The following is an 18766-nucleotide window of genomic DNA, read 5'->3' on the forward strand; positions in this document are numbered from 1 at the left end:
CCCCAAGTGAAGCTTCCTGCCCTGTCCTCACCCCCATTAGCCTGACTCCCCGAGGCTCTGAGACTGGACTCTAGATCATAACTCAACCTTAGACTTGACATTTGCTGTGTACGTCGTTTTGCTGTGGGCCAGTGAGGCAACGTGGTGATAAGGAGCTGGCGAGCTAGCTGTGTTAACTCCTTTCACGATTCCTGTAGCTCTTTGAACCTGTTTGCTCAGACCTACCTAGACTGCCTGCCTCCTCAGTCTGACCTGGTGGTCTTGAACCTTTTTCATTCTGTCTACCCCCTGGTGCCCACCTTCATGGTGCTCTCCTGCTAACTGCCTCCAGGCTTCAAAAGCACAAATCCTACCCAGCTGCCTTGTACTAGGGAAAGCCCCCACCTGGCCTCTAGCTGTGGTTTTGTCTTGACTTACTGTGTGACTTTAGGTTAGTACTTGTACTCTCTTTTTTTACTTTTTAGGCTGGGTGCGGTGCTCATGCCTATAATCCCAGCAATTTGGGAGGCTGAGGTAGGAGGATTGCTTGAGCCTAGTAGTTTGAGACCTGCCTGGGCAACATAGCAAGACCTCATCTCTAAAAAAATATCAAAAAAAAAAAAATTAGCTAGGCGTGGTGGTGTGCACCTGTAGTTTCAGCTACTTGGGAAGCTGAGGCAGAAGCATTGCCTGATTCCAGGAGATTAAGCCACTGCAATCCAGCCTGGGTGACAGAGTGAGACTCCAACTCAGAGCAAAACAAAACAAAACAATTTTTAGAGTCGAGGTCTTGCTCTGTCATCCAGGCTGGAGAACAGTGGTGTAGTTATAGCTTGCTGCAATCTCGACCTCCTGAGCTCAAGTAATCACACAGCCTCAGCCTGGCAAGTAGCTAGGACTACAGACACATGCTACTCTGCCCAGCTGATTATTTTTATTTTTATTTTTATTTTGTAGAGACAGGGTCTTGCTATGTTGCCCTGATTGGTCTTGAACTCCTGGGCTCAAGCAATCCTCCCACCTCAACCTCCCAAAATGCTGAGAATACAGGCGTGAGCCACCATGCTGTGCTCTCTGGGCCTGTTTCCTTCTGTGTACACAGTGGAAATCCATCCTCTCACCTCAAGATTATTGGACTGAAGAAAGCAATTTCCCTAGGAATGATCCCTCTGCCTTCTTTTTTCCTCAAGTGGCAAAGTGCACAACTTTGAGAGGATTGCCTGAGCCCACGGGTTCGAGACCAGTCTTGGCAACTTGGCGAGACCTCATCTCTATAATAAATCAAAAAATTAGCTGGGCATGGTGGTGTGTGCCTATAGTTCCAGCTACTTGGAAGGCTGAGGCGGAAGAATCACCTGAGCCCAGCAGTTCGGGGCTGCAGTGACTGTTGCACTCCAGCCTGGGCGACAGAGTGAGACTCCAACTCAGAAACAAACAAACAAGCAAACAAAAAACAAACCAGGAGAGAGGCCTGAGAAACGAAGTAAGGCTGTTAAATAACTGGAGGTAACCAAGTAATGGAATCAGACAGAGACGGTATTGTGGGGGCTCCACTGCCTAGTTGGAAACAGGAGTCCACATAGTACAGCAAGGGGTCAGTTACTGGAAAAAATAAAACCATTTTCATGTTTATACTCTAACAAGTGGAGATGGCAAAAACACTGGGTTGACACGGAAGCAAATGCTGCCTGTAGTCAGTGCAACAGTGCTTTGCTTCTTACTTGCCCTGCCAAACCCAGCTTGGTCTGGGCAGCAAAGTGTACAGTCCCAGACTGAGCTGCCTGCGGCCATGCTCCTCCCTTGGGCCAGTAATGGGTCTAGGGGTGGGAATATGACCCAATCGTGACCAAGAAGAGACAAGGGATGCATGCTGGGAGATTTCGAAGAGACATCTTTCCCCCTCATAAAAGGCACAGCGGCCAAAGAAATGTGGCTCGCATCCCCTTTCTTCTTGCCTAGAACACTGTGCTTGAAGCTCAGCTTGGAGCTGAGATGGCCACCAAGAGATCATGAGGACAGAGCTGTGATCTCTCTACCATAGATGTCAGGTGAGGATTTGGTGGCATAAATGACATGTGTTTTCCCTCCCTGGCCTACAGAAAAATGACATTTTGTGAGAGACCAATCATTTAGGGTCATCCAGTGACAATCAAGTCCTCAGCCAGGGTCTCAGAAACTCCAGTAGAGCTTGTTTTAGTCTGTTTGGCTGCTATAACAACATACCATAAACTGGTTAGCTTGTAAACAACAGAATTTTTTTTTTTCCTCCTCAGTTCTGGAGGCTGGGAAGTCCAAGGTCAAGGCAGGTTTGCTTCTGGTGAAGGCCTGCTTACTGGCTCATAGCAGGCACCTTCATGCTGTGTCCGCACTTGGTAGAAAGGGTGAGGGTCTCTCTGGGGGCCTCTTTTATAAAGGGATTTATCCCATTCATGGGAGCTCCTCCCCCATGACCTAGTCACCCCCCAAAGGCCCCACCTCCTAATTCTATCACTCTGGGAGTTGGGATCTCAGCATATGAGTTTGGGGGGAGGGGCACAGATACTCAGACCATGGCAGACTTGGCTCTGGATGTAGGCACACAGCAAGGGAGCAGAACCTTCCCAAGGTGGTCTGCTTCTTTTTATTTATTTACTTTTTTGAGTCTGAGTCTCATTCTGTCACCGGGCTTGAGTGCAGTGGCGTGCTCACAGCCTCCTCAGCCTCAGCATGCTGGATTCAGGTGATCCTTCCACTTCAGCCTTCCAAGTTGCTAGAACTACAGGTGCACACCACCACCACACCAGGCTATTTTCTTATTTATTGTAGAGACGAGGTCTCGCCAAGTTGCCCAGGCTGGTCTCAAACCTGTGGGCTGAGATAACCTTCTCGTCTCCACCTCCCAAAGTGCTGGGATTACAAGCGTGAGGCACTGTGCCCAGCCTGCTTCTTTTTGTACTAACTGATATAAATGTTCTACCCTCATCACAGTCTCTCCTGAGCTTTGTTGCCATTTTTGCTCTGGGTATCACAATTACGATGAGGCACTTTGAGTCATGTGCTTTTTCAGTGGGTCGCTATTACAAAGTACCCTGTTGGTTGCTGGGCTCTGGCAGCTGAATGTACAGCAGCTCCTCTAGGTGTGTTCTTGGCCTGAGGGTGAGAGCTGCTGAGTGTCCCAGGTTGAATTGGTTTGGGGGTTAATGGCTTGATAGAGAGATGTACACTCTTCAGAGGACACATCTAGCAAAAGACTTTTTCTAGGAACAGAATTTTTTTCCTGTAGGAAATCCATTCTATCTGGTTTAGGTGGGGCCAAAGTTCCCCTAAATTTTCCTTCTCTGCCTCAGAGGTGGGCATGTGACCCAAGCCAGGCCTATGAGCCCCTTGGGGTCCATTCCCAGTTATTTTCTGTAGAGTAGATGAGGAGCCATCCATCTGTTTTTCTAGTGTCTTGGTTTCATTACCATGACCATGGAAGTCTGAATCTTTCTCTAGAATCCACTTTTGATGCAGTTGCCTTGCCTTCTAAATTGTTCCCCTCCTGCAGAACTGCTTTCTCTCGGATTTCCACGTGCTCCTGGCTACTTGTCCCTGGCAATATTCTAGGACACAGGAACTTCATTTCTCTCTCCCCCTCCCTCCCCACAGTCTCAGTTCTCTGCCCTAGGACCTCAAGGCCTATCCCAGACTGCACGCTTGGCCCCCAGTGGAACATGGGAGAGCCATCATAGGGCTCCATCTACTCTGGTGCTGGGAAGTCACTGACAATCTGTGCCAGAGGCAGCTGGGGTGTCCATGGGGCAGCTGGCAATTGAGGAGCATGAACACCCTGAACTGGCCTGACCTGGGCTTGTTCTTCCCAGCACCATTTTTAATCTTATTTTATTTTAGATTTAAGGGATACACATGCAGGTTTGTTACATAGGTATATTTTGTGATGGTGTGGTATGGCTTCTATTGAGCCTGTCACCCAAGTGATGGGCATGGTACCCAAAGGGTGGTTTTTCAACCCTTATCCCCAGTGGTTTTTCAACATTTCTCTACCTTCCCTTCTTCCTTTAGGAGTCTCCAGTGTCTGTGGTTCCCATCCTTATGCCTGTGTGCACCCAGTGTTTAGCTCCCATCTTTTTTTTTTTTTTTTTTTGAGTTGGAATCTTACTCTGTCACCCAGGCTGGAGTGCAGTGGCATGCTCACAGCAACCGCAGCCTCCACCTGCTGGGCTCAGGCGATCCTTCTGCCTCAGCCTTCCAAGTAGCTGGAACCACAGGCATGCGCCACCATACCCAGCTAATTTTTTTATTCATTGTAGAGACGAGGCCTCAGCATGTTGCTCAGGCTGTTCTTGAGCCCCTAAGCTCAGGCAGTCCTCTTACAGCTGCCTCCCAAAATGCTAGGATTAGAGGCATGAGCCACTGCACTCGGCTAGCTCCCACTTGTGAGAACATGTATTCAATTTTCTGATTCTGTGTTGATTCCCTTAGAATGATGGTCTCCATGGCCTGGCTCTGTGGCTCAGCCTATAATCCCAGCACTTTGGGAGGCCGAGGCAAGTGGATTGCCTGAGTCCCTGGGATTGAGATCAGCCTGGACACCTTGGTGAGATCTCGTCTCTACAATAAATTAGCTGGGTGTGGTAGCATGCACCTGTAGTTCTGGCCACTTGGAAAGCTGAGGCAGAAGGATTGCTGGAGCCTAGCAGGTCGATGCTGGGGTGGTTGGGAGCATGCCACTATACTCCAGCCTGGGCAACAGAGTGAGACTTCAACTCAAAAAAAAAAAAAAAGAATGATAGTCTCTAGCTGCATCTATCTTGCTGCAAAGGACACGATTTCATTCTTCTTTATGGCTATGTAGTATTCCACAACGTATATGTACCACATTTTCTTTATCCAGTCCATCATTGATGGGCACCTAGGTTGGTTCCATGTGTTTGTTATTGTGGATAGTGCTGCAACAAACATATGAGCATAAATGTCTTTTTAGTGGAACAATTTATGCTATGGGTATATACCCAGTAGTGGGACTGCTGGGTCAAATGATAAATCTATGTTTAGTTCTTTGAGAAATCTCCAAACTGCCTTTCACAGGGACTTACTAGCTTACATTCTCACCAGCAGTGGGTTTTCTATTCTCTGCAACCTCACCAACGTCTGTTGTGTTTTGACTTTTTAATAATAGCCATTCTGACTGTTGTGAGATGGTATCTCATTGTGGTTTTGATTTGCATTTCTCTGATGATTAGTGATGTTGAGTATTTTTTTCATAACGTTTGTTGGCCACTTGTATGCCTTTCTTTAAGAAGTGTCTATTTATGTCCTTTACCCACTTTTTAATGGGCTTTTTTTTTCTGTCGATTTGTTTAAGTTCTTCGTAGATTCTGAGTATTAGACCTTTGTGAAATACAGAGTTTGCAAATATTTTCTCCCAACTGTAGGTTGTCTATTTACTCTGTTGATGGCTTTTTTTTTGTTGTGCAGAACTCTTTATTTTAATTAGGTTCCACTTACTGATTTTGGCTTTTGCTACATTTGCTTTTGAGGACTGGGTCATACATTTGCTGCCTAGGCTGAAGTCCGGGAGAGTGTTTTCTAGGCTTTCTTCTAGGGTTTTTATACTTTGAGGGCTTATGCTTAAGTCATTAATTCACCTTGAGTTAATTTTTGTACATGGTGAGAGGAAAAGGCCTAACTTCATTCTTCTGCATGTGGCCCGTTTTCTCAGCACCATTTGTTAAATAGGGTGTCCTTTCCTCAATGTTTATTTTTACTGACTTTGTAAAACCAAGAGTTAATTGTAGATTGGCGCTTTTATTCCTGGGTTCTCTATTTTTGCACCTGTATCATGCTGTTTTGGTTACTGTAGCCTTGTAGTAAAGCTTGAAGTCTGGTAGTGTAATGCCTCCAGTTTTGTTCTTTTTGCTTAGGATTGCTTTGACTATTCAGGCTTTTTTTTGTTTCCATATAAAAATTTAAATATTGCTTTTTCTAGATCTGTGAAAAATGATAGGGACTGTGTTGAATCTATAGATTGCTTTAGACCGTTATAGACATTTTGATGATATAATTCTTCCAATCCATAAGCATGGGATATTTTCCATTTGTGTCATCTTTGATTTCTTTCAGCAGTGTTTTGTAGTTCTCATTACAGGTTCTCATGATTGTGTCCCCAGAGCAGGGCCAGCCTTTAGATCTCTCTTTCTCTTGAAATCCTCCTATCCCTACCCTAAACCCAAGTACCCTTCTCATTTCTCATTTCCTTCCCAGATCATAGAATGCTGACTGAAAATTTTTTTTTTTTTTTTGAGTCTCACTCTGTCGCCCAGACTGGAGTGCAGTGGCCGCTCCCGGCCACCGCAGCCTCGACCTGCTGGGCTCTGGCGATCCTTCTGCCTTAGCACTCCAAGTAGCTGGAAGTACAGGCATGCGCTACCACACCCAGCTAATTTTTGATTTATTGTAGAGATGAGGTCTCTCCAAGTTGCCCAGGCGGGTCTTGAACCCGCGGGCTCAGGCAATCCATTCACCTCAGCCTCTCAAAATGCGGGATTTTTAGCCACCGAGCCTGGCTAAAAATTTTTTTAAGTGACAAGGTCTTGCACTGTCACCCAGGTTGGAACACAGTGGCATGATCAAAACTCACTGCAAGCCGGGCTCGGTGGCTCAGCCTATAATCCCACGCCTTTGGGAGGCTGAGGTGAGTGGATTGCCTGAGCCCGTGGGTTCGAGACCCGCCTGGGCAACTTGGCGAGACCTCATCTCTACAATAAACCAAAAAAGTAGCCGGGCGTGGTAGCACGCACCTGTAGTTCCAGCTACTTGGAAGGCTGAGGTGGAAAGATCGCCGGAGCCCAGCAGGTCGAGGCTGCGGTGGCCAGGAGCGGCCACTGCACTCCAGTCTGGGTGACAGAGTGAGACTCCAACTCAAAACAAAACAAAACAAAACAAAAACAAACAAAAAAAGCTCACTGCAGCCTTTGACTCCTGAGCTCAGGCAATCCTCCTGCTTCAGCCTCCCAAATAACTGGGACTGCAGAAATGCGCCACCACACCCAGCTAATTAAAAAAAATTTTTTTTAGAGACAGGGTCTTGCCTTGTTGCCTAGGCCAGCATCATCTACTTTTCTAATAAAAATTTTATTAGTCCTGGCTGTTGTCCTGTCCTGATGAGAAAAGACCTCTGTGGTAGACTGTATTATTCAAAACACGAGTTCCACCCCCAACATACAAACACTACGAGAAGATTATACATCCCCACCCTTTGAATTCAGGAATGGTCACGTGGCTTACTTTGGCTAGTAAAATGTAGGCAGAAATGACAACATCACTTCTAAGCAGAGACTCAGCCAGTTTGTAGTTCTTTTTTTTGAGTTGGAGTCTCACTCTGTCGCCCAGACTGGAGTGCAGTGGCCGCTCCCGCCACTGCAGCCTTGACCTGCTGGGCTCCGGTGATCCTTCCACCTCAGCCTTCCGAGTGGCTGGAATTACAGGCGCGCGAGTTTGTAGTTCTTTATGTCTCTCTTCTCCCCTTTGTGAGGACACTAGAAGGGGTTGGAGGGAAGATGGTGTCTGGAGCTGCTGCTAAAAGCATCTTTTCTTGTAAGCTACTGAAGTTTTAGAGAGTTTTACCCTAAGCTGACCGATACTCTTCTTAGGTCCTATCAACGGCCCCTCTACGTTCATATTCCAAAGTGCTCTCTGTGCCAGGATGTACCCTTGAGCTGGAACATCAGGCCCAACTCAGTAGGGAGTGGAACTGCCTGGTCCTGAGTCTTGGGAGGCCTAAAGCTCTCTCTGTCCTTAAGGTCTAAAGCTGGAGTCCTTGTACTTGACTCTGTTACTGCCTGTCCTCTGGTCTAACTTGCTCTGTCCTAGCTGGTTGGCTCTCCCATGGCCCTTGGCTTGGGTAGTAATACTCTATGACTTCCTATTCCAGAGCAAAGGACACAGCTCACCCAAGGGTGATTAGTGGTTTCACTTTGAATGTTCACATTTCTTGGAAGCATTCACAATCATATAAAATTATTTTTATTAAAATAGAAAAGCTTTCCAGTATATTGCATTGAAGACATTTATACAGAAAAGAAGCAATTGCAACAAACATGCTACATCAGCACTGAGATAATCTGAAAGCTTTAAGTGCCCACTTTTCAACAACATTTTGGCATAATAAGTATATCCCTATGTATTTCAGAGGGTACATATAATACTGAAAAAATACTTCATGTGAAATCTACGTTTGGGTGCACACAAACAAGAAGTATTACATCGAATAGCTTATTCCAAACTGTGAAACACATTCAAAATATTCAATTTCTTAGACAACATGCAAACATTTTAATACTTCACATTTAAAAATATATAAACCACAATTCTTTATAATTCTATATCAAAAAAGAAAGACAGAACATTTATCTACATTGTGCATATCACAAAAAGCAAATGTGTTTTCATGAACAGAAAGTCCTGGGTTAACACACATGATTGTCATTTTACAAATATGGCTATTCACCTTCTTCATAATAAAATAGAAATATCATGTATTATTTACATGAACTACTAATTATTTCACTTTTTGGCAATTATATAAGTAGCAGCAATTGGTTTAAAGATTGATGCTTAAAAACTCTAAATTTAACTCGGATGAATACTGAAGAATAGACATCTGGCTAATATAAAAACTGCATAATGCAAGATGCCTTGATGCGATGTAACCTCTCCCTTTCACAAAAGTCACAGACACAAATCAGTGACCACTGAGACTGTTACAACATACAATTATCTGAGTGCCATTAAATCAGCTTGCTTTTGCTTAACACAAAATATGGGGTCCTGAATTAAACTTCTGTAATTTACTGTAAATTTGCCTGATGATTTACATGATAACTTCAAAGATAGTTTATCTTGATTTCATACTCTAATAGTAGTGTCTCTTCACTAAGACCCCCTAGCTTCTAGGTAGAGTAGATAATTATCTGTAAACAAAAACAAACACAAAGGGAACCTTAATACTTAAAGGAACTCTGAAATGAAGTTTCTCTGATATAAACCTGATAGTAAAGTGAGTTATCTTTCTAAAAAGTGATCATCTCATTTATCACTGACAAGAAATTTGCTTTGAATGTAAATCATAAAGTAGCAATCCACCAGCAATAGATATCTTCTTTTTATGAGTATTTGGGAGAATGTATTTTAACATTTGTAAAAATAAAACAATAAAACTCTACTCATATTGGCAGATAAAAAAAACAAACACTGTGTGGTGAATAGAGGTGACGTGTGGTTTTCCTTGGCCACTATTCAACTATAAACCAATAGTCCTGAATGTCTTTTACAAAATGGAAAAGTAGGTCAAGGAACCTTTTGCTCCTTTGTGGGCATTCAGTTATGTGTCCGGAGCAAGCATGAGGTGAGGCCCAGGCTGAGCAGGAGGAGAAGGATGGAACGGCGGGAAAGCCAAGCCCTGACAGCAGCTGATGGCACACTGCTAGAGATCTGCACCTGGGAGATGATGAGGGCAGAGAGAGGGACGTGGGATGCCAGGGTAGGGCTGTCAGAGTTGATAAGAGATTCGATCTTCTCTGCTTCTTTATTGCAGGCTTCAATCTGGGAGGGCAGAGGTAAGATTCTCTTAATATAAAACCACAGAATCCATGAAAAGGTCAAGTAAGACAAATTCCACATATATCCTAAAGTAGGGTGGCCTCCAAGGGCATCTGCTTTCTCTTTGTCCTTCTTTTCTTAGCCAAAGTAACATTTTATTGTAGTCTTAATTTATTACATAAATATAACAGCATTAATGGAAACCAAGCCAGAAAAGAATGATCATTGTGGAATGATACTGCCCTAATCAATCAACTGTTTTCATTTTCCCACAATCCTGTTCACCTCTTACCCATTAAGACATTATCTTTACATTAGAGTTGCAGGGAATGCACTTTCTTTTTTCAGTTGGGGAACTTGCTCTGTCATCCAGGCCAGAGTATAATGGCATGATCATGGCTTACCACAGCCTTGACCTCCGGGGCTCAGGCGATCCTTCTGCCTCAGCCTCCCAAGTAGTTGGGACTATAGGCATGTACTATTCCACAGCCTGGCTAATTTTTTAACTTTTTGTTGAGGTCTTACTATGTTGCCTAGGCTGGTCTTGAATTGCTGGGCTCAAGTGATCCTCCAGCCTCAGCCTCCCCGAGTGCTAGGATTATAGGTGTGAGCCACTGCACCAGCTGGGGATGTACTTAGCATGAGGATGAAAACAATTCACCTTCATGAGGTTTCCAGTGATGGCAGCTTCCAAATAGCTCACATTCATTCCCTTCACTTGAGCCCTCACACCGCTGAGGCTGAAATTTGAGCCTGTATGAGTGGGGTTCTAAGTGTCTCTAGATTGTGAGGAAGAAACACCGGGCCTCACAAGACCAGCTCTGATGGGCTCTTCCTTCACAGTGAGAGGAGCACAGTCCTCATGAGACCAGGGTCTGTTCTGGTTTTGTCATTGCATGACCTGGGCCAGTTTTTTCCCTTTTGGGCCTCAGCTCAGATTCAATGATTTCTCAGACCTCTTCTCTTCCGTCTCTGCACACTCTGGAGTCACAGCATCTTGACCTCTTCCCTCCTTGGTTTCTTTGCATTCCACTGTCCAATGTGTATTAGGTATCAGTGCCTGGTGAAGTGCTTGGTTCTTCCAAGACTGCCTTGCTTTTCTCCCTCCAGTCCTGCTAAACTTATGCCTCTATTTCCCCTCCCTTGAATCCTTCCCTGGTCCTGGCTTGTGCCTACCCCTCCTAGGTACACCGAACTTGAAAGTGACAAGATGGCTGCACAACGTGTGCTGACCCCACCTGCAGAGCTTTTGGGTGGTGATCGACAGGGATGATCAGGATCACGATTTCCGATTCAATGCTGAAATACCCAAATACATCACACTGTGGGACAGACACGTGCATGCGGATTTTCTGAAGTATTTCCAGAATTGTTATTGGCTTCTTATTTGTTACCTAGAAAGAGAAAGCATTCCATTACCTGAAAAATGGAATTCCCTAGGACTGGCTAAGCTACCTGGCTTCAGCTGCTGGTCGAGGAGGCTCTTTGGACCAAGAAGTCCTCAGGGTCAGGCCCCGACACAGCCCTGTTAGGCCAGATTCTGAAGCTCCAGGGGCCATTATGATGGGATCTTGCCTGACTGTGGAGCTCTGAGTGAAGATAAACACTCTCACCACAGCACTTTTTAAAAAGTGACTGTGACTGTTCTGAGTCAGAGGCCACGGGGTACTTAAAGTCTTCCTGTAAAAGTACAGGTACTTTTTTTTTTTTTTGAGTTGGAGTCTCACTCTGTCACTCGGGCTGGAGTGCAGTGGCACGCTCACGGCCACCATGGCCTCGACCTACTGGGCTCAGGTGATCCTTCTGCCTCAGCCTTCCAAGTAGCCGGAACTATAGGCATGTGCCACCACGCCTGGCTAATTTTTTGATTTATTGTAGAGATGAGGTCTCACCAAGTTGCCCACGCTGGTCTTGAACCTGTGGGCTCAGGCAGACCTCATTCTGGCCTCCCAAAGTGCTGGGATTACAGGTGTGAACCACTACACCCGGCCCAGTACAAGTGTTTTAATCAAAATGGACATAATTCTCCAGGCAGGGACAGGTGTTGGCTGCTACATTTCTGCAGCCCTGTTTCCACAAAAGGAAGCAGCAAAAGTGATGGAACAGAAAAGGGAAAAGGGCAAAACCCTGCAGGACAGGGGGCAGGCTCTGGAAGTTCCCTCAAGAGGCCTGGGGACTGGTGTGAGAGGAGGTGAGCTTGAAACCACCCAGGAACCCACCTGTCTCTAGCTCCCTGGCTCTGCCTGCAGCCCCTACCTATGACCGTGCCAACAGGGACCTTTCCTAAGGAAGGTTCAGGCTGACTATAATGTGCCTAGCCAGCGTACAGAGGGAAGGAGCACAGGCTTGGGAGTTAGCCAACTTGGGGGCAAACCCTTGTCCTGCTGATAAGGGCTAGATGGCCTCGGGCAAGTTAAATTTCTGAAGATTTGTTTCTTCATCTATGAATGGGGACATACATTTGACCCTGTAGGATTACTGAGGGGTTTAGTAATAAGGTTTCAACAGCACTTGGCAGACAAAGCCATTTACCTTAGCGATGGTATCCAGTTTTTCTTTGTCAAATAAAACTCTTAACATCCCAGCACATAGTGGGCAACAAGCACCTGTGTAACAGAAACCATTTTATGTGTGTTCAGAATTAGAAACAAGGAGCATTCAAAATTATTGGTGAGGCTGGATGGGATGGCTCATGCCTATAATCCCAGCACTTTGGGAGGCCTAGGTGAAAGGACTGCCTGAGCCCACCGGTTTGAGATCAGCCTGGGCAACTTGGCAAGACCTCATCTCTACAATAAACCAAAAAATTAACTGGGTGTGGTGGTATGTGCCTGTAGTTCCAGCTACATGGAGGGCTGAGATGGAAGGATCACCTGAGTCCAGCAGGTGGAGGCTGTGGTGGCCGTGAGCATGCCACTGCACTCCAGCCTGGGTGACACAGTGAGACTCCAACTCAAAAAAAAAAATGTTGGTGAAATGACCAGTACTTCATTCTGGGCAAGGAGAGCTACAGCTGCCCTTGCTGCTGATTGCACCTTCAGATACATTCCCTCCCCAAAATCCTTCTCCACCCTTTCATCCTTCACTACCACTTCTCAGGGTGAGGAGGCTGCAGTGCAGACAGCACAGAGAGCTCGCCTTTCAGGAGACATGGGGCCTGAGCCCGCCCTGCCCCAAAACTCGCTGTGTGATTCTGGGAAAGCCTTTTGTTTTCCTGTCTGCAAAATAAGGGAGCTAGTGTCTCAGGGGTTTCATGCTAATTTAATTTTAAAAATAATTACAATAATAATAACTATTATTTTGAGACAGGTTCTCACTCTGCCACCCAGACTGGAGTGCAGTGGTATGATCATAGCTCACTGCAACCTCAGACTCCTGGGCTCAAGTGATCCCCCTGAGTAGCTGGAACTATAGGCACATACTACCATGCCTGGTTAATTTTTTGATTTTTTGTAGAGATGAGGTCTTCCATGTTGCCTAGGCTGGTCTCGAACTCCTGGGCTCAAGCAATCCTCCCATCTTGGCCTCCCCGAGTGCTGAGATTACAGCCATGAGCCACCACACCTGGCCCCCTAATTTTGAAAATTATTTTAAACTGTTTTTAAAAAAATACTACAGAATATGGTATAATCAAATATAATATTATACCATATTTTAACACAACAGAGACTATTAGCCAATCCATTAGCAGCCTTTCCACCTGGGCCTCTCTCCCTTCATTCTGCTTCATTGTACTTGTTGCCACCTCAGTACTGATTTACATGGTAATATGTGTTTGGTCTGCCACCTCCCTCAGAGCATGGTCTCCAAGAAGAAAAAGGCTTTGTTTTGCTCACTGCTGTGTCTCCAGTGCTTATAAGAGTATCTGGCACATAATGGAAGCTCAGTAAACATTCAATCAGTTAACGGATGGAGGAATTAACCTGTTCTGTGCAGACTTGGAATGAAGTCTCTTCTGCTACCTCTGGTTAACTGAAGAGTGTGAGATTGTAAGATAAGCTGTTTAATAAAAAATGGTTACTGCTTACAACATTCGTATGAAACAAGACCTTCCTGATTATATGCAACTAAAACAATTACATTAGATGCTAAGGCCAATCTAACAACTATCTTCTGTTTCTCTCAATTTCAAATGTTTGTGTTCATCCAAACTACTTTAGCTATTCATTCATTAATTATAAATTCATTTTTCATTAATTTTATAAGTAAACATTAAACATTTAAATTAATAACCCTAATTTTAGTAATAAATAATAAAAATACTGCTTTGTCTGTTTATATGGTGGTGTTGGTTGTAAGATTTTGCTTGAAAAAGGGCTCTATGTTGTTTTAAAATCACAGGACCAGATGATATCTAAGGTAATCCATGGCTTTTTAAGGTCAACACAGAGTAATGGGTCTAATCAGTGTAAGAGTCTTTTCAAGACTTTTTGAAAAATTGAAAAGAACTTAGTCAACTCTCTTCTCAATGACTCACTTTCTGGAGGTAGTTAAACACATCTTCCCGATCCCATCCCAAATACTGCCAGCCTACCGGGTGGGATGATGGGTTTACACCCAGTCGCTGAGAGCAAAGGACATTTCACAGCAGCACACTCAGCCACAGAACTGTGTTCTGAGAGGACCCCGACAGCCTGGCAGGGCCCATGGTAATCAACTGCCACACGATCTGAGTAGGCGGCACACACGCTGCTATAGGTCTCTCCGTTGTGCCCGCAGATGGGTTCTGTGGCTCTGCAGAAGGGCTGAGGGCAAACAATCACATTTAGCCTGGAAACCTCTGTGATGCACCTTCCCTAACCAAGAGTACACAGCATGTCTCCCTATTTTCAGGAGGGAAAAAAGACACAGGTATAGATTGTGGGGACCCTCTTAAGGGGGGCTAAATGGGGCATGGTGAACAATAGGGTTGTCTCAAGATGAACTGAAAAGATTACTTTTCTCAGCCTCTGTGGGACCTGAGTGCTCATTCCATGTGAACTGATATGAGATAAAAATCCCTCTCCCTGCTCTGCTCAGGTCTCTTAGAATCCCAGAAGTGCCTGTTTGAAGAAACAAGATCAACCTTTGTACAAATGTGGAAGTCTTATCAATTCGTGCTGGGTACAGAAAAAGGCGAGGGGAGAGTTTAGTGGGGCAGACAGACTCTGGAACCAATAGGTAGGTTAGGAATAATCAGAGAAAAATCTTAGCCAGGAAGAGGGAACAAGTAAGAAGAGAAGACTGGGAATTCAAAGTAGGTGGTGTCAATGAGATTGGCACAGAAACTTTGAGAGAAGACAAGCCAAGGGGGACAAACTGGAGGGATTTTTCTAAACCATGAAGACCAGGGAATTGGATCAGTCATGTCAGGTGTTATTAGCTGGTTGTGGGCAGGGGATGCTGGGCCCAAAGATGGAACCCAGTGAGAGGGGCCTGCATAAAATCAGTGATGCATGGGGAAAGCTCCAAAGAGGTTGTCCTTGGTTTTTAAAATACTTTTTTGACTTAGGGTTCCACTCTGTCACCCAGGCTGGAGTGCAGGGGGTAAGATCACAGCTTGACCTCCTAGGCTTAGGCGATCCTTCCATCTAAGCCTTCCAAGTGGCTGGGATTACAGGCATGTGCCACCATGGCAGCCTAATATTTTGGGTTTTTATAGAGATGAGTTCTTGTATGTTGCCCAGGCTGGTCTTGAACTCCTGGGCTCAAGCAATCCTCCTGTTTTGGCTTCCCAAAGTGTTGGAGTTACAGGCGTAAGCCACTGCACCCAGCCTTGGTTTTTTTTTTTCCTTAAACATAAATGTAGATCCCACAACTCTAAAAGACTGAGACATAAACTGATATACAAAGACTTTAAGTCTTAGAGAAATGTTCCATCACTTTTCAGTACCCCGAGAGGTGGGGCTGTGGTGGGAAGAGTGGAGAAACTCTTTTCCTGGTTTTAACTCATGTTCTTGCTGTTTTCTAGTGAGGATCCATAGAGCCATGGGAAGTGAAAATGGTGTGGACCATGCCAGGGGTGTGAAGCCTTAAATGCTTTTCCTAGAGGTGGGCTACAAAAAGCTGTTCTCTGTTCTTGATTGTTGCACCAGATGCACAAGGGTACACAAACCAGCAAGAGCCTTCCCGAGCAAGGAGAAAGAGTCCTTATCTGTAGTGAAGGATTGGGTTCTCTGGACTTGGTAGGATTCACAGAGGACCCTTTCAACTGTAAAAGATCATAAATCAATTTCATGCCTAATGTACTTTGGTTTGTCAGCCAAACCCCTGTACCTGGCATGGGCCTTTATAAGAGAGGCTTTTTCCTCTTTGGTATAAAGTGCAGAGATTGTTGTGTTCCATGTGGTCAGTGTCACAAACGGGATCGCGGACCTGGTCACAGGCAAGCTGTCTTGGCACACACTCATATTGGCTACATCCAAACTTGTCAAAAGTTGTCAGGCAGACTTGTGGCTTGGGTACGCACCTGAAAAAGATGAAGGCAGCACAGTGAGCCACTCTAGGGAGGGCCTGCGGTGGGGCTGGCAAGGCACTGGATAAGCCACAGGAGGTTGAGGAGAAAGTAAGAGAGAAACTGGAATACTCCTGTACTCACAGAGCTTATGTAGAGCGGGAGAGTTGAGCCTCCACATAAGGAAGACTATGAGGTGGAAAAGACATGCAAAATGCTCGTGGGCACGAGTCATTCTCATTGAGGACCCTGGAGAAAGCTTCGGGAGAGGTGGTGTTTTGGTTGGAGCTTGGGGCTGCATGGGCCTGGCAGGCTGAGGAAGCAGCCTGTACTTGGGTGTGATGTGCAAGGATTGTGGTGCTGGGAAAATGGCAGATGACCTCGAGGGCAGGAGCCAAGGATGCGCACACAGCGTGGAAGTGCTGTGATGCGAGGCTAACAGGTGGGCTAGGGTCAATGCTGGAGGACTTGTAGTCAATAGCAAATGAAACTTTCAGGCACTTAATTTTCAGCTTGGCTAACATGAGTCTATCTTAAGAAGAGGCTTCACTCTATGTCTTAAACAATTCAGGTCTCTGTGCCTATACGACTAAGGAGCTGACCCCGGCTGCCTGCAAATCCCTGAGAGAAGGGCACCGTGAAGCTGGTCTTTCCTGGTATTATCTGGACCTTACTTCATTCTAAATCCCCGAACTCCTTCAAGGGAATAGGGATGCTGGTTCTCTTCTTCCTTAGACTTTTTTGCTTTCATAATTTTTACAAAGGTATGTATAACTTTCTGTAAGAAGATTAAGACCTATAAAAATGCCTAGCTTTCAATGGGTATTTGCAGCAACAGGATACACAAATATTAGTCTGCAAAATAAAAGAAGAATAGAGCCGGGTTCAGTGGCTCAGCCAATAATCCCATGCCTTTGGGAGGCTGAGGTGAGTGGTTTGCCTGAGCCCGCGGGTTTGAGACCCGCCTGGGCAGCGAGACCTCATCTCTACAATAAATCAAAAAATCAGCCAGGCGTGGTAGTGCATGCCTGTAATTCTGGCTACTTGGGAGGCTGAGGTGGAAGGATGGCTGGAGCCCAGCAGGTCGAGGCTGTGCTGCCCGGTAGCGGCCACTGCACTCCAGTCTGGGTGACAGAGTGAGATTCCAACTCAAAAAAAAAAAAAAGAATATAGTAGCTAGTGTTATTTCAGTTTCAAAGGAAGTTACTTATATTCTTTTTTAGGGATAATCTCCTGCACCGAAAATACCACCACCACTGTATATGGTCACCCAGTCTGATGTGATCTAAAATTAGAATGCACTTAGATATGGTTTTAAGATGTTTGAAGAAAAATAATGGAAAAGAATATTTATTTATTTTTGAGTTGGAATCTCACTCTGTTACCCAGGCAGGAGTGCAGTGGCACGCCCCCAGCCACTGCAACCTTGACCTGCTGGATACAGGCAATTCTCCCATCTCAGCCTTCCAAGTAGCCAGAACTACAGGAGCATGCTACCATACCCAGCTAATTTTTAAAAAATTTATTGTAGAGATGAGGTCTCACCATGCTGCCCAGGCTGCTCTCGAACCTGCGGGCTCAGAGAATCCTCTCACCTCAGCCTCCCAAAGTGCTGGGATTATAGGCTTGAGCCAACGCACCCGGCCAGAAAAGAGTATTTAGAACTTCATTCCTCATTAATATGTGAGGGATGAGAACCTGGAATATCAGGAGAAATTTTGTAATTTTGGGGGAAAAAATCTGATCAGTTTGAGTGTATGGAAATAAGGGGATCATAAAAAATGGCTGACAATCTGGGGGCAAACAAGTGTAAACATGAATAGGGCAGTGACTTGTTCTAGTTTGCCTGGATATATCCTCATGTTTAGGAAAATGCCTGGTACAACAGTAGACACTTGATGAATAAATACAACTTTTTATTTTTCATTTTTTGTGAGTCGAGATTTCACTCTGTGCCTAGGCTGGAGTGCAGTTGTATGACCATGGCTCACCATAGCCTCAACTTCCTGGGCTCAGGTGATCCTCCTGTCTCGGCCTCCAGAGTAGCTGGGACTACTGGCAAGCACTATTACACCTGGCTAATTTTTTGTAGAGACGAGTTCTATATTGCCTAGGTTGGTCTCAAACTTCTGGGCTCAAGCAATCCTCCCACTTTGACCTCCAAAAGTGCTAGGATTACAGGTGTGAGCCAATACACCTGACCTCTTTTTTGACAATTAATTATTTTTTAAACTATTTGAACTATTTAAAAAATTATTTGGTAACATAAGCTTGTAGTGAAATTGAAAAGGTACAAGATGGTACACAGTGAAAAACAAGCCTCTCTTCCACTCTGTCCTAGACACCTAGTTCTCTTCCCTAGAAGTAACCACTAGTACCAATTTTTTATTTACCTTCCGGAGCTATTTTATGTAAGTATAAGCATTTATACATGCAGATCCAAAGGTTATATGCATTTAAAACTGTAAATCTGGCTAAACTGCCTTCCACAGAGGATGTAACAATCTTCCTTCAACCTCCTCTTGTATGAAAGTAGCCGTTTCCCAAGATTATGTTGTCACACTTTTTATCTTTGCCACTCTGATAGATGGAAAATGGTACACAACTGAAGTCTTAATTTAATTTAAATTTCTCTTAATATGAGGAAGGTTCAGTTTGTGAATTTGACTAGTTTTTTTTTTTTTTACCAAATTCATTTAATTTTCCTTGTGGCTATACATCTAGATTATAATAGCTCCTAGTCTCCCTGGCAGTTAGTTGCAGCTAACTGAGTTC

At 44.9% G+C, this 18766-nt stretch overlaps 1 protein-coding gene across 1 annotated transcript in view; it reads right to left on the reverse strand.

Moving 5' to 3' along the window:
• Positions 1-7966: 7966 nt before the first annotated feature.
• Positions 7967-18766, reverse strand: part of RECK (reversion inducing cysteine rich protein with kazal motifs) — an 82013-nt gene continuing 71213 nt past the window's right edge. Inside the window, exons 17-21 of the mRNA XM_008070817.1 lie at positions 15814-16006; positions 14093-14303; positions 12091-12164; positions 10797-10952; positions 7967-9561 (exon numbers count right to left, since the gene is read on the reverse strand). Coding sequence (XP_008069008.1) covers positions 9337-9561; positions 10797-10952; positions 12091-12164; positions 14093-14303; positions 15814-16006 — 859 coding nt within the window. The 3' untranslated portion in view covers positions 7967-9336. The remainder of the gene's footprint in view (positions 9562-10796; positions 10953-12090; positions 12165-14092; positions 14304-15813; positions 16007-18766) is intronic.

This window comes from Carlito syrichta, unplaced genomic scaffold, assembly GCF_000164805.1.
Source record: "Carlito syrichta isolate Samal-C Ts95f unplaced genomic scaffold, Tarsius_syrichta-2.0.1 Scaffold314025, whole genome shotgun sequence".
NCBI classification, from domain to species: Eukaryota; Metazoa; Chordata; class Mammalia; order Primates; family Tarsiidae; genus Carlito; species Carlito syrichta.